Source organism: Ictidomys tridecemlineatus, chromosome 2 (genome assembly GCF_052094955.1).
Source record: "Ictidomys tridecemlineatus isolate mIctTri1 chromosome 2, mIctTri1.hap1, whole genome shotgun sequence".
NCBI lineage: Eukaryota > Metazoa > Chordata > Mammalia > Rodentia > Sciuridae > Ictidomys > Ictidomys tridecemlineatus.
This window is the reverse complement of record NC_135478.1, coordinates 183728284-183743149: the sequence shown is the minus strand read 5'-3', so window position 1 is coordinate 183743149 and position 14866 is coordinate 183728284. Positions and strand designations below refer to the sequence as shown.

The window sequence follows — 14866 nt, the reverse complement described above, 5'->3', positions numbered from 1 at the left end:
TTCTTCTTCTCCTTCGCCTTCTTAGTCACTTAGCTCTCAACCTTGGCTGCATATTAGTATGAGTAATGCTATTTGTATCAGTTTTTCTCAATCCAATATTCAAACTACTATGCTCTGGGAATTGCTTTTATAGTCCTTCCTGGGTCTATCCCAAATGAATGAAAAATGTGGGCTCCAGAACTTGAGTCTTTTAAATATTTCCCCTGATCAGTTCTTAGTGTTTTTTTTTTTAATAACAACATTCCTAAAACTAAGAAAATAATTGTGAGAAAACCTCCAAAATATATTTTGTACTCAAAAATATCACTCAATAAGTTAAATAGTTACCCAGGAACTTTTTATATAATAATTCATTCACAAATAAAAGTATGCTGGCAGCCAGACTGTTTCAGTGTTTCCCAAAAGTCCTCTGAGACTCAAGTCTTGACTTTGAGCCTCTGTAATGATCAAAAACAAGTTATATATATACACACACATATATACATATACACACATATTTATAAAAAAATATACAATGATAAAGAGCAAACATTCCTACTTCAAAAAGGAGAAACAGAGGTATAGAAAGGGGACAGGACCAAAGCAAGACGGAAACCCAGTTGTGTAAACAATTCCTGTAGCTTCATGTCCACCGTATGTAGTACATTCATCAACTCGCTTGGGAAGCCCCACCTCTAGGCCCTTCCTGGATGCAGCCCTCATAACCTCTTTTACACTGGCTTTGTCTGTAGCCAGCAGTTTTCCTCAGGAGATATTCTACCTTACTGGTATCTCTTAATACAAGGAATCTCTGCTGAGCTGTGATTTCCTTCTTACAGTTTCATGGATACCCTCTCAGGGCCTTCCCCAAGGAATCTGACCCTGCTACATTTTGCTTGACCTCCAATGCTTTCCTTCAGAATTCTGGTGAAAGCTTCCATGACCCCTTAACTCCAGCAGCCTTCCCTCCTGCAGAAGCAGCACCACATGGATGATGGCAAGGTTTGTAGCCAGCTCTAGCAGCAGCTATGCCTTCTTTGACTAGAGCTGCAGCAAATTTGGAATGCGTGGGTGATTGAGCATAGTAGACCAAATACTGAGGAAACAACTTTGTAGACCTTCATTGTACAAGCAGAGTGTCCCCATAGTCTCTTCTCAAATGAATTTTCACTTTTACATCCTTGCGCCTGCAATGGGTATGGTATTTCTGATTCCTGAGGTGCCCTCAAGGCATCTTTCCTATTTTCTCTGTGTAAAGTATTTAGTTTCTCTTTAGTAGCCATAATCTCTTCAACAACCATGCTTTTCTTAGCCCCAATTTTACAAGCATGTCTCGGGCCAAACAGCAAGTTTTTCAAATCCTTCCACCCTGCTTTCTCCTTCCAATTCTTACAGAAAATCTGGCTAAAAGCCACCAGCAATTCCCATGCAATTCACTGCCTGAGTTCTATGCTGCCTTGAAACTTCTTTCATCAGGTTAATTAGCGGTAGATCATCTTTAAATTCAGACTCACAGAAAATGTTAGGACATGGACAAAATATAGACAAGTTATTTGGCAGAATGTAACATGAATGCCTTCTAATCCAATTTCCAGTAGAATCTTCATTCCCTTCAGAAACCTTATAAACACTGTCTTTAATGTCCACATTTTTATCAGCATTATGATCTTCTGAGCTCCCATCAAAATTACCGTTTAAGTTCTGTTTACAATATTCTAAGGCTTCCCTAGCCTGCATCTCCAAACTTTTCTAAACACCTCCCAAAAAAGGAATTCCACCCCCCAAAGGCTTCTGAATCATGTGGTCAGGTTAGTCACAGCAACAACCCTACTACTGTTAGCAATTTCTGTGTTACTCTACTTTAGAACACTGAAGGTGCTGGAGTCCTTTGTCCTCACCTGATCATAGCAGCCACTGATGCACACACTCAAGAAGAATTAAGCTTGTGTGTACATCGGCTTTCACCTTCTTCTAACTTTTGTTCCACTGGTGCTCCCAGCAATATAGGACTGTGCTGCTCTCATTTGGGGGCTCCCCCCTCAGTGTGTTGTCCCACATATCAATGATTTCTGGAAATACCCTCATCAACACATATGTCTCTTAATCTTACGTTTCTATTTTTCTCTCTCTCTCTTTTGATACCAGGGATATACTTAAATACTGAACCACATCCCCACTTCACCCCCAACACCTTTTTTTTTTTTTTTGAGATAGGGCCTCACTAAATTGCTTAGGACTTTGCCAAATTGCTTAAGCTGGCTTTGAACTTGCAAAATGTCCTCCTTCCTCATCATCCTGAGCCACTGGGATTACAGGTATGTGTCACCATTTCAGCTCTTAGGTTTTTATTATTCCACGTTGAAAATCCAGATTAACCCATCACAGCTTCATATTTGAGAATAATTTAAGATATTCAGATAGTAGAGAGAGTTCCTTCATACATCTCACTCAGCTTTCTCCACTATAAACAGCATACATTACCATGGAACATTCGTTAAAACCAAGAAACTTCCATTGGAACAGTTCTATTCATTAAACCACAGATGTTATATGGATTTCACTCACCAGTTCTCCTATTAACATCCTCTTCCTGTTCCAAGATCTAATCTAGAACACCACATTGCATTTAGCATTCATATTTCTTTAGTCTCTTCTTATCTGTGACAGTTAATCAGTCTTGTTTTTCATAGCTTGAAATTCCTGAAGAGTACTGAACAATGGTCCCTTACCTTGTTCCCAGCCTGCGTTGGTCTGCTGTTTTCTCATGCTTAGACTATTTTTTTAATTGAGGTTTTGGAAAAGAATATAACAAATATTCAGTAAGCTGATCTCATAAGATCATATTGGGGGTACATGAAAATCACTGGTAGTGTCAATCTTCATTATCTGTTGATTGAGGTACATTTTGCAGATTATTGTTGTTACTTTAGGTTACTTAGGTAATATTCTTTTTTTTCATTACACCTTTTAGTGAAGTTACATTCTACCTTTACAATATAAGTATTTTTATTTGCCTCAGTTAACATGCCAGGTAGAATTTCCTTGTTAATACTGCTGTGTGTGTGTGTGTGTGTGTGTGTGTGTGTTTGCATGCATTAAGGTATGCTATTCATAATGTAAAGTTTTATGTATCTAATCTACAGTACCATACAGAGTAGTTCCTTCAGTCTAAAAGCGTCCTATGGGCACCTTTGTAGCAAGTCATTCCTCACTTGGAAAATCACTGATAAACACTCATTGTTTTTCATCTATAATTTTTCTTTTGGTAGAATGAGTGGAATCATACACTGTGTAGTTTTTTGGGTCTGACTTCTTTCCTTTACATTTGAATTTTATCTATATCACTGTATGAATCAATGTTCTAAGTGTTTGTCATTTGTCTTTGAAATTCAGATGTTCAAAATTTTAAATAAAAAGGTTTCATGTAAAAAACAAAACAAAACAAACAAACAAACAAAAAAACAAGCTCCCAGGTATATATCTATAAAAAAGATAAAAGATTTCAGACCTTTGCTTTTTCCCTTAAAATTAAAATAAGTTATTCTTGTTTCTAATCATAAAACTAGATAGAGAGAACACATTGCCAACAGCCCTAGCATCCAGAGATGATCATCAATTTCTCCTAATTGTGTGTGTATATACTCATGTGCTCAGACCATAACACATTTGGAGCTTCAAAGTCTAAAGCAGGAATGAGTCATGTTTGAGAAACAGAAGGAAAGTCTGGTTTGAGGAAAGGATGATATTAAGAAAGAGGTGGGTATAATACAAAATGCACTTGGAGATAGAGGTCAGCCCTGTAGAGCATGGGTTCTTTAGATTTGGGGTGTGTCAAAATCACTAAGAGCACTAGTTAAAATACACTGCAGTCCTGCACCCCCACCTCTACCCCCACAGAGTTTCCAATTGAGCAGACCTAGAGTGGGGCTTGAGAATCTGCATGTTTAGCAACTGTCTTGTTCCCATTGATGCTGCTGGTCCAGCGTCACGCCCTGAGAACTCCTACTGGGCCTGCTACACTAAGATGAGGAGTCTTCTTTTTATTGCAAATATATGAGAATACACTGGTTAATTTTAAGGACAGAATATTTGTTTTGAATTTTAAATAAATCACAATGGCTGCAAAGACTGGATAAGACGGGACAAGATGGCAAATGGGAAAGTGGAAGCAGACTATCAATACATGTGAGAAATGATAATGCCTTGAATTAGGGGAATAGAGACTGAGATGGGGATGGATTTAGGAAAATTTAGGAAAAGCAGACAGAAGTTGAAACAGGATGGGTATTATGGCAAGAGAAGGAAAAACAAAAGGAACATCTAGATAACTGACGTGATAGCCTCTATGAAAGACTTGACAGGAACGTGAGTTACACATTCTATTTCATATACAATTGGAAATACCAAGTATTCAGGTTAATTATACAAAAATCTGAAAATCCAAGAAAGAAAAATAATATTGAAATCACTGATGCACAAATGGTAATTTTAATCTTAGGGCCTACATAGGTCATTAGTATAGATCAGTGGTTCTCAAACAAGGGTGATTTTGCATACACCACATAGGACATCTGGCAATATCTAGAGACATTTTTCATTCTTGATTGGTAGGTGGGAGTTCAGGAAAACTACTGGCATCTATTGACTAGTGGTTAGGGATGTTGACAAATAACATAAACAGGCTAGAATGCTGTATATATATTTTTGATATCCCAAACAAGATAATTTATTGATATCAAAAATACTAAGGTTGAAATAGTACCAGATAAAACACAATTAGGTGGCATAGATAGAAAAGTCGTCTTGTATGAAGGGAGTAAAGGAGCATAAGCTCTTCCTTTGATATGCAATTGTGTAGAAAATACACATTGGATACACTTACAATCCAATTTATAAAGTGCTTCAGTTAATATCTTAAGAATTACTTATAATGTAATATTTAAGGTGGCTGTGGTGAAATACTGAAAAGTAGTTACAATAAGGAAATAAGGTGAATTAATGTAATAATAGTTTAAATAAAAAACTGATTCCCCAATCCATAGGGAAGATAGGTAATCTCTTGTGGGTGGTCAGTCCACTGGTGTGGTCAACTCGTCACTCAGCTACCTCTGTCTCAGGAGGTAGAGATGCACGGTCAACAACAGACACTGGGAACTGGTAAGAGTGCTGGCAGGTAATAACCTCGACCTCCAGGCAAGCTCCTTTAATGTGGAAGTGATTACAATTGATATAGAATGCATTTTCCAATCATACATAAGCAAGCAGGTTATACAACATCTAGAAATCAATCAACTTATGATTAATGTTACCACACTATAAGGCAGCTCTAAATATTGCTTCGTGGTGGAAAGCAGTCTGGAAAGATCTTTGTCCCTAGGGGAGGGGGCCTTACGAGTTGGAGGTTTCATGCCCTGAAGCACCTAACTCTCAGTTTCCCGGCCTTGTAGCCTGGCAACGCTGACCTCAAGCACTGAAGATGTGGTTTCACTGACTGCTCGCTAGAGCAGAGCGCCCCATCCTGCAGGTGTTCCTGTCAGGCCCCTATGAGTGTAGGTTTTCCTAGCACTCTGTTCTGCTCATAGCTGCTAGCTGCAAACTGAAAGTTATTCCAACAATCTCTGATGCTTCTCTGTTAGATTATGCTACATATATGGCTTACTGAATGACTAAATATATGAACATGTCAGCATATCAGTGACTGAAGAGTAGAGCATAACTCCTAGGTATTAACAAATATAAGATCAAGGAAATGGAAGAGGAAATCTGACACTGGAAGTAGAATAATTCTAAGAGTGTAAGAGAGGTAGAAGAGCAAAAGAAATTGAAATGAATAGAAATTCTGACTTCAAGGATAACATTTTCTAATATTTGGAATGCTCCTAGGATCTTTCAACATCTGCCATCGTGAAAACTATCTAGCGCAACCAGAAATTTTCAATTAAGATTTCAGAAGGGTTTGTTCTCTGAAAATTATCTATAAAAACAGTCTTTAGATTTGGATATGTTAGATTCACACTGCAGAAGACAGCCCGACAGCCCACTGCTTGGAATACATCTACTTTGTAAAAAAACAGATCACCTTGCACAGAGAGACATCATGTATCCACCTAAAAGCAATATTTAATGCTAGCAGATACTGAGTAGAGTGGGAGTACACAGGGCCTATTAAATATATTCTAGATATGAAAAAGTGATTATAGGGAAAAAAATAAACTTCATGTTAAAAGATATGGAGGAAGATCTTCCCACAGGGAAAAGAGAAGAGGTAAGAGAAATGAATATACTTCAGAGACCTCTGTAATTAGGCTAGTCACAATGAACATAAAGAGCAGATAATGTCACATATAAAGATGATCCTTTTAATCCATGAGCAGACAATGTGTCAATGAGAATTACCTTTCACCAGGAAGGACAAGTTGGACAGCACCACTCGCCTTCAGTGGCCAAGGTACATGTGTGTGAGAATGACTGAGTTGGTGACTGTGAGCTTGCATGTCCCCAATATGCACTCAAAGCCTCTCAGGATACCTCCTGTGTTATAGACCACTATGCTTAATTGCTTAGATCTATGAAGTAGGATTGCATAAAATTACAAATATATAATGTATGTAATTTATGGACAGAAAGTTCACACCCTGCTTATGTGTGAACCTTACCTCAGAATCAAATTAAGTTCACATAGGGCCACCCTGAATGCACAGGGCTGACCATCACTTACCCTGCCCAGTTCCTTATCTTCAAGGGCTAGGACCCCAGTGCTTTCTGTGAAGAGTTTTACTTTGACCACAGGCCGAGGATGGGTAGTGGTGAAATCTCCTTGAGTTCCCCATCTGCAAAGCAGTAAAAGAGATTTTCTTTAAAACATAGCATTAATTTTTCCCAGATAGATGTGCCTCCATAAAAGGCGCACTAAGCAATAGAGAATCTTTTGCAGCTCAATGAGATTTTTTTTATCTTTGCTTTTGTTTCTGACAGATGGTGCCATCAAGAAGGAAAATGACAATAAGCTTTAGAGCTTGTAATAGTTATTTCAGCTATTTAAAAAATTAGCATGTTGCACTAAAAATCATGGTGTGCCTATAAGCATTTAGGTAAAAGCAAAGCATTATAGATGTAACTAGGGAAATACATCATTTTATTAATTCAAATGTAAATTATAACCCCCTTTTTATGGATGTCTGGAGGAAATTGCTAAGGGTGTTTCATATAAAAGGTGGTTGTTCAAAAAACTATTCTTACATACTGAGGACTTTGCTCCTCCTACTTTTGGGAAATCTTCCCTAAACATTATATATTTTTAAGTGGGGTAATTATCTAAAGCCTATTACTTTATATGTCTTTTTATAGCTCCTGTCAAAAAGAAATATGCATCATAACGAACGTAAGTGGTTTTCAGTTAATTTCCCAGTACATTCTCTTAGGAATGGAATAAGTCTGTCGACATCTGGCTTTTCAAATCATCATAACAAAATAACATGTTTTCTTGGCTTATCTTTTAATTAATAGCATCTTGTCTTTATCACACACCAATTCATTCTAGCTTATTGACAAACCTAACTGGCACATGCTTGATATTAAAAAAATCTTATCAATATTTCTCATAATTCTGAGATATCACAGGCAATGAGGCTTGACAGAGCACAAAGAAAAAAAATACCACAGAAGAGGAAAAAGAAAATGGAGACTTAACAAAATAAAGATTTATGGTAAAAATAAAATACATTTTTTTTAAAAAAGTAATTTATCACTATCATGGAGCTGTCTATAATTTATTTTATAAGCATTATTTGGAAAGTTTGTGAAATCTAGAAAGTTGGGGGGAAGCATGATAATAAGTGAATTATTATCATTATGTGCTTGTCTCCTACAATAACATTTATAATGCTGTAATATGTGTACAGTAAAGGAAAGGCCATTTCAAGGACTAAAGAAATTAGCATCTATATGTGGTCAGTTGAAACCAAAATCAAATGCCAGAGGGAAGAGAGAGATTCAGTTAGAATGAAGCAGCACTTTAATTTCCATTTTAGACTTCTAGAAAGGGGTTAGCAAAGAAATCTTTTTTGCCATTTCATTGAATTAAGGTGGGCTGAAATAGAGGAGAGGTAAAATAGAAATAAAAATAGACTTAGAATGAAAATAAAGAAGCAGAAAATATTCTCTCTTTTCTATGTTGAAGCTTAAACCTTAAATACAATCAGCTCTGGTAAAGATTCCCATGACACCCCCTACTTTATTTGTCATTCTTTATTACATGGTTAAATTTGCAAGGCTACCCTTGGAGACAGTTCCCTATAATTGGAATCAAAGGTTCCTGATAGTCTTGTAGGCATCTATTAGTCTTCCACAGAATTTGCTGATCTTAAAAAATTCTATTTATAAACATATATGAAATTGATTTTTCTCCTTTAATTTCAAAAACCTTTATAAGTATGTATATTGCTTTCCATGATCGTTTGAAATTCTGAACATGCTCCACTATGCAATTCTCCAAAGAGAAAAATATTGATTGACCCCATCATGAAGGGACCTTGTGAGTTTTCTTTTAACCTTGTTCTCCTGTCGTTCTACATGAAAGGAAATATGTGGCTAATTCACACTTGCTAAACAGCACAAAACAAATAATGCACATGCAAAAATCTGTGCTCGCTTATGATCCCATGAATGTCTAGAAAATCAGCTTTTACCTTTAATCCTTCACAGACAAGCAACTTTTAAAAACTAATCCATAAAATACCACAGTAGAACACTGCTCATTTATTCATTAAAAATATTATATTGAAAATGATATCATAATAAATAAATAAATAATATCTACTTTAAAAGTGCCTACAAAATAAGATATAGTTAAAAAATAATAATAAATACAACAACTCCACCACTCAAGTTATGATGGGGAATGTACCAGACTATTAGAAGAGCCCTTTATGTGCTGTGTTGGTCACATGTTCTCTTCTATTTCCCTTACACTACTCTGAAGTAGCTGGGATTCTGAATTTTTATTAGTCATTCTGCTGAAAGGAAATATTTTTTTAGCATTTCACCTCTAAGTGTGATCACTGCTGCAGGTTTTTGGTAGATGATCTTTAATAGGTTAAAAAAAACCCTTCTTTATTACACATACACATATAAATTAATCAGAATAAACAGATGTATGTCTATAGAAGTCATATATATATCATATATTCTATATGATACACAAACAATATGAATACTATATTTAATAGGTACATCATATAATGTTACGAATGATACATAGAGTAGATATATAATGTGTGTGTGTGCATATATGCAATCAAGGGCTATATAACTTTTAGGTCAACAACAGACATCATATAGGATGCTGGTCCCATATAGCTGAGGCAGGCAATGCCATCTAGGTTTGTGTATGTAACTTTATAATGAAACTGTCTAATAGTAGATTTCTCAGAATATATCCCACAACTCAGCAACATGGTACTGTACATACACACACAAACACATACATTGGGGGGTGCAGTTTGTGGTCTAAAACAGTGATTACTTTTCAACTATTAGATGTGTGTAAAATTAGAGAAATAACACTATCCTAGGGATGGTAATAAGGGACAGACATGCTTGGCAAAGTAGACTAGGTGCTGAATTAATACATTTTAGGATAAGTGAGCATTCACTGGAAAACAAAGAGTTAGTTGAAATATGTAAGAAGGTGATTGTAATCTAGACCCTGGAAATGAATTTGAGATATCCATTCCCAAAACCAGTATGTCAATTAAGGCATAGTCTGATTGGTAATCCAGGAGAATATTAGGGGCCCTGTAGATAATCTGTGAGAATTAACTGACCCAGGAAGCCCTGGGCTGCTGAGTCATGGACAGGGAGTACTAGCAGCCAGCTTCCGTCAGGTGAGGAAGGCAAAAATAAGGTGCTTGCAGGCAGTGAGAAGCTGAGGTTAGGATATCCACAGATCCAGATTATAACAAGCCAGGGAACTGGAAGTCACTAACTTTTAACAAAATGTGCAAATAAAGGGGTCCATGAATATGAATATGGTAGCACTCAACAGACAGAAGTATTTTGATAATTTGATAATTTCTTCTATGAAAAATAAGCTAAAAATATGTGCAACTAGAAAATACTTATGAATTCTCAAATGAATTAAAAACTCAAGTCCCTCCATCCCCCTCAAAAAGGAAGGACAAAAGATAACAGGCCTACTTTTAATATTCACTGAGATATTTTCTTGATTCCTACCTAATTGGCATGTTTAAATACTTTCAGAAATCAATACCAGTTATTATCTTCCTACTATTTCCTCAGTATTAAGTGATGAAAGAATGCATTACCCCTGCTGTCAACTGCTTTACTCAAAATACATTGCCTTTCTCTACTTGTATGAATGTATTATTTATGAGGATTCAGACTTCCAATGTAAATCTTCAAATGAAAAAAATATCTACAAAGCACCTTTGCAAAGACAGCAGGACTTCCTAACTATGAAAATACAGAGTAGTTCGTATACCAATTGAAATAACTGACATTAATTATGAATTTCCTTTTAAATAAAGCATACTGAAAATTTGTTACCAGAAGCAAAAATATACATGCTTGCCTTTTCATCCATTTCTAGGAATGTACCCTAACCAAATATTTGTAAGTACTGAAAAGAGTATAAGCAGAAACATATTCATTATAACATAACAGGAAAACAATTAAGCAAACTAAATTTCTACTATGAGAAAAATGATTATGTAAATTATGGGCAGATGATGGAATAGTCTGCTGCCATTTATAATGGTGGTTACAGAGATGATATAAAATCACTCAGGATATGAAGTTTAGACAACAAAAGAATACAATACTTACTATTCACTATTTATTAATTTTAAAAAATCTGGGGGGGCTTGTATGTGGAGGACAATACCCTAGTGCCAGAAACTGAAATCCCTATTCTCTTGGAATTTATTTTCTAACAGATGGCAGATAATACATAATTTCATTATTATATACTAAACTTCCTAACCCTGGCCTTCACTCTTAATGGCAGGATACCTCACGTGGTCTCCTAGTAGCTACAGAACAAGACGTATAACTGGGACCTACAGGAGTTTCAAAAACGACTAGCATTAGTTTAAAATACGTTGAAAATCATAAACAGTAAGACAGTTATGTTCAAACAACTCAAAATTCCTTAACTCAAAATTTATATTATGAATATATAATACACTCATGATTAGAGAAGCTAAGTATTTAAGGCAGGTTCAATCTACATTAGTATTCCTGATCTATGATCAGCACTACAGAATTAAATAAGTATCTACAGCTCCAAAAGTTATCTGATCTGAAATTTTTTAGTTAACCCCTGTTTTTGAATTTTTAAATGTATAGATTAAAAATATTAGGTGGTCAACATAGTCAATATGATTTTTAAAAGTCTGATTTTGATATCCTATTAAGATTGTCTATCCTTAACCAGAGACTATACGAATAATAACCCAGATTTTTTTTAAATTTTCTATTCAAATTTTCAAGCTGTTGAAAATTTAATCATGTTATAAAGTGGTAGTTTTAATTAATTTTTAATTTGGTCTAATCTCATTTCTCTAAAATGTCAAACATATTTATAAAATTATGCAAGAACTTTGATTTGGCTTTGAACTTTATGTCCTACAGATCTATCTTCTGAGTTATGCTATATTGCTTTATTAATTGTAGTTTTATACGTTATGATATTCATCAGAACAAAATGTAAACATACGTTTTACAACTTTTATTTCTAATTAGGATAAAGGAAATTCCTGTAAAAATATTACAAAATATTTCTTGTTGAAGTCTTAACTTTTAATTATTCTATGTAGCTTCCATGCATTCCTTATTAAATCATTTCATGGTATTTTATAATTTGGAGTCCAAGGAATTTATTTATTTTATGTAATCTGACTATTGCTGTATAAGAAAGTTATAGCTAAATTTTCTTCTTTTTTAAACTAATTTTTTCTTTTATTTCCAACCTAATGAGGACTTTTAAAAATCCATTTTTTCACCAAATGTCTTTTTTTTTTAACCATTAATCTATTACAAAGAGTGAATTATTAAAATAATGAAGGAATAATGGCATATGATTCCAAATGCATTGCTATGTCATAACAGATAATTTTGAAAATTCAATTATCAGTGTATAAATGAGTCTTTAAGGAAATACAAATAAATTTTAAGCTTTTTCATCCTATAATTTTTAAACACTCCAATTATGGGTAAATTATCATTTTTGTAATTCATAACAGATAATATTGAAAATCCAATTATCAGTGTATAAATGAGTTTTTAAGGAAATACAAATAAATTTTAAGCTTTTTCATCCTATAATTTTTAAACACTCCAATTATGGGTAAATTATCATTTTTGTAATTCATAACAGACAATATTGAAAATCCAATTTATCAGTGTATAAATGAGTCTTTAAGGAAATACAAATAAATTTTAAGCTTTTTCATCCTATAAGTTTTAAACACTCCAATTATGGGTAAATTATCATTTTTGTAATTTAGATATTTTAAGATTAAAATGATATTCATCCAAGAATATTGGCATAAGTGGAACTTTTGATTCATGACCCACACATGTAAACACAAGATATGCATAGCACTGATGTAAATATTCTCTTTGGAAGTAGAAAATATTGTCAAAAGTTTCCAGTACTAGATTTAAGTAGGTTGAGATCTCTTTTTGTAGTCCTGTGGGGAATCTGCTGGAGAAATTGAATTTGAATTCACTTAATTCATGAAAAACAGTAATGATTGTGTTATTTTCAGTGATATGTGTTCTGTGAGAAGGAAGATGGTTATTCAGAGTTCCTTAAGAGGAAGCAAGAGAGAATAAAGATACTTGAAACTGAGCTACTGATCAGAAAAATGAGCTGAGGAAAACCTGATGGTATCATTAAAGGTACCAAACAATGCCATTTGCAACTGTTTACATACAACAGTGCCCCTGCTCTATGCAGTGACTGTTATGCAGGTTTCCTTTACTTAAATATTAATAGAACCTGAATTCCTTTCCTGTATTTGTTGGTATTTTTCTTTTAGTCAGTGTCCTGCCCATGATGGCCATGAATAAATTCATTCTGAAGCCACTGGAAATGTGTGTCTGTAAAACAGGCACATTATTAGGACTTGTAAAACATGCCATCTAAGTATAATACTCATACAATTAAACAATGTTATCTCTTTTTAATTAAAAAACATGAACGTCTAAAAATTGGGCATCAAGTTAAATAGTTATTACATCTATTATGTAAATAATTATTACATTTATTGATGATATAAACAGAAATTAAATAACACTCAAAGTAATAAAAAATGTTAAGCATAATGCTCTTATATAATGTTAAATAAAAATGCTTTTATATTTTTTTCATATTATTTTATTGACGCATTGTAGTTGTACATAATGGTGGGATTTGTTTTTGGATATTTGTACATGCACACAATATCATTTGGCAAACATCATTCCCCAGTATATCCCCTTTCCTCCTTCCCTCTCCCTGGTTCCTTTCCTCATTTCTACTGCTCTCTCTTAGTACAAACATTCTTAAAAATAGCATCTCTGACTAATATGAGCAATTAAGACAGTTTCATGGAAAGCTCTCAGCAGAAGCAGACAATTGTGGAAGACAGTTTGGATAGCTGCAAGAGGTAAAGAAACTCATTTTGGGAAATTCAGCTTTCTGATTTCAATGGGTTTCTGCAAATGAAGATACATATTCCAGAGTGAGTAATGTGAAAATGGTAGCAGAAGCAATGAAAAGGAATGAACTTACAAAGGTTGCCCACTTACACATCATAGGGTGAGGACTACTACAAGCCCAAATATATGCATTTTTCTATAGGCTTGTATACGTACCTAGATGCACATTTACTCTTCATCTAAAGATAAGTGCAGATTCCCAAGTGTTCTATACCTTATATTTAAATGCATTACTATATATTGAGCCTCTTTATGTAGGACATGGAGTCATGCCATTCTTCTTAAGACTATAAAAGGTTTCCTTCATATGGCTGTGTCATAATTTATTCAACCACTTTTCTAATGATGGAACTGGTGGTTGTTTCCAATCTTAATATTACAAGCAATGCTGCAACAGATACCCTTACACATATGTAACTGTTTTCATATAAATATTAAAAAGAACAAAAGACCATGACAGAATTCTTTGGCACACCAAGGTTTTAAATAAATCTTAAGTATAAAAGGTTTTCCAAAGAAAACAGGACATTTCATAAAAAGTTCAGCTATGTAAAGTCTATGTAAATAGACTTTCTTATCTAGAGTAGAGGTCAGTGGCTGTGACATAGGTCTAAATAAGACAGAAGTTTCTGGGGTCAGATACCAACTCTACCACGCAAAAAGACCTGGGAAAGCACATTATCATAACTTTCTTCATATTACTGGTGAGGTAAAAATGAAAATGAGTCATGCTAACATCACTAAGAGGACAGCACCTTTCATATAGAAAGTGTATGCAGAAGGTTAACTATTCCTGTCAGCATCCATAGCAGTAGTATTACTTCAGCTTTACAGCCTGCACAAAATTATGCCTCCATAGAAAAAAATGATAGTTATAAACATTAAAATTTTAATCAGTTTCACAAAATGGCAATACTAAAATCCAAACAAAATTGGAAATTATGAAGAGAGAAAGAGACATTTACTAACAGCAAAATTTAGCAAAGGAAAGAAAAGTTAAGAGAAAGAAAGAAGGAAGGAAGGAGTAGGTGAAAGAGGAGAGGAGAAAAGATAGGAGGATTAATAAAAGACCAACTTGGAATAGGTGAGAACTACAATCTGAGAATTACTTTTAATCGCAATATCCTTGTGCATTCAATTTTTAAGAACTTTTTAGAAATAA

The 14866-nt window shown here is 34.4% G+C and overlaps 1 protein-coding gene across 9 annotated transcripts in view; it reads right to left on the bottom strand.

Annotated features, from left to right (window-relative positions):
• The window catches only part of Cadps2 (calcium dependent secretion activator 2), a 494758-nt gene that overhangs the window by 228307 nt on the left and 251585 nt on the right, over positions 1-14866 (bottom strand). For all 9 annotated transcript variants that reach the window (XM_078040300.1, XM_078040296.1, XM_078040298.1 and 6 more), the window contains exon 7: positions 6698-6809. In XM_078040300.1, the coding sequence (XP_077896426.1) occupies positions 6698-6809 (112 nt within the window). The remainder of the gene's footprint in view (positions 1-6697; positions 6810-14866) is intronic.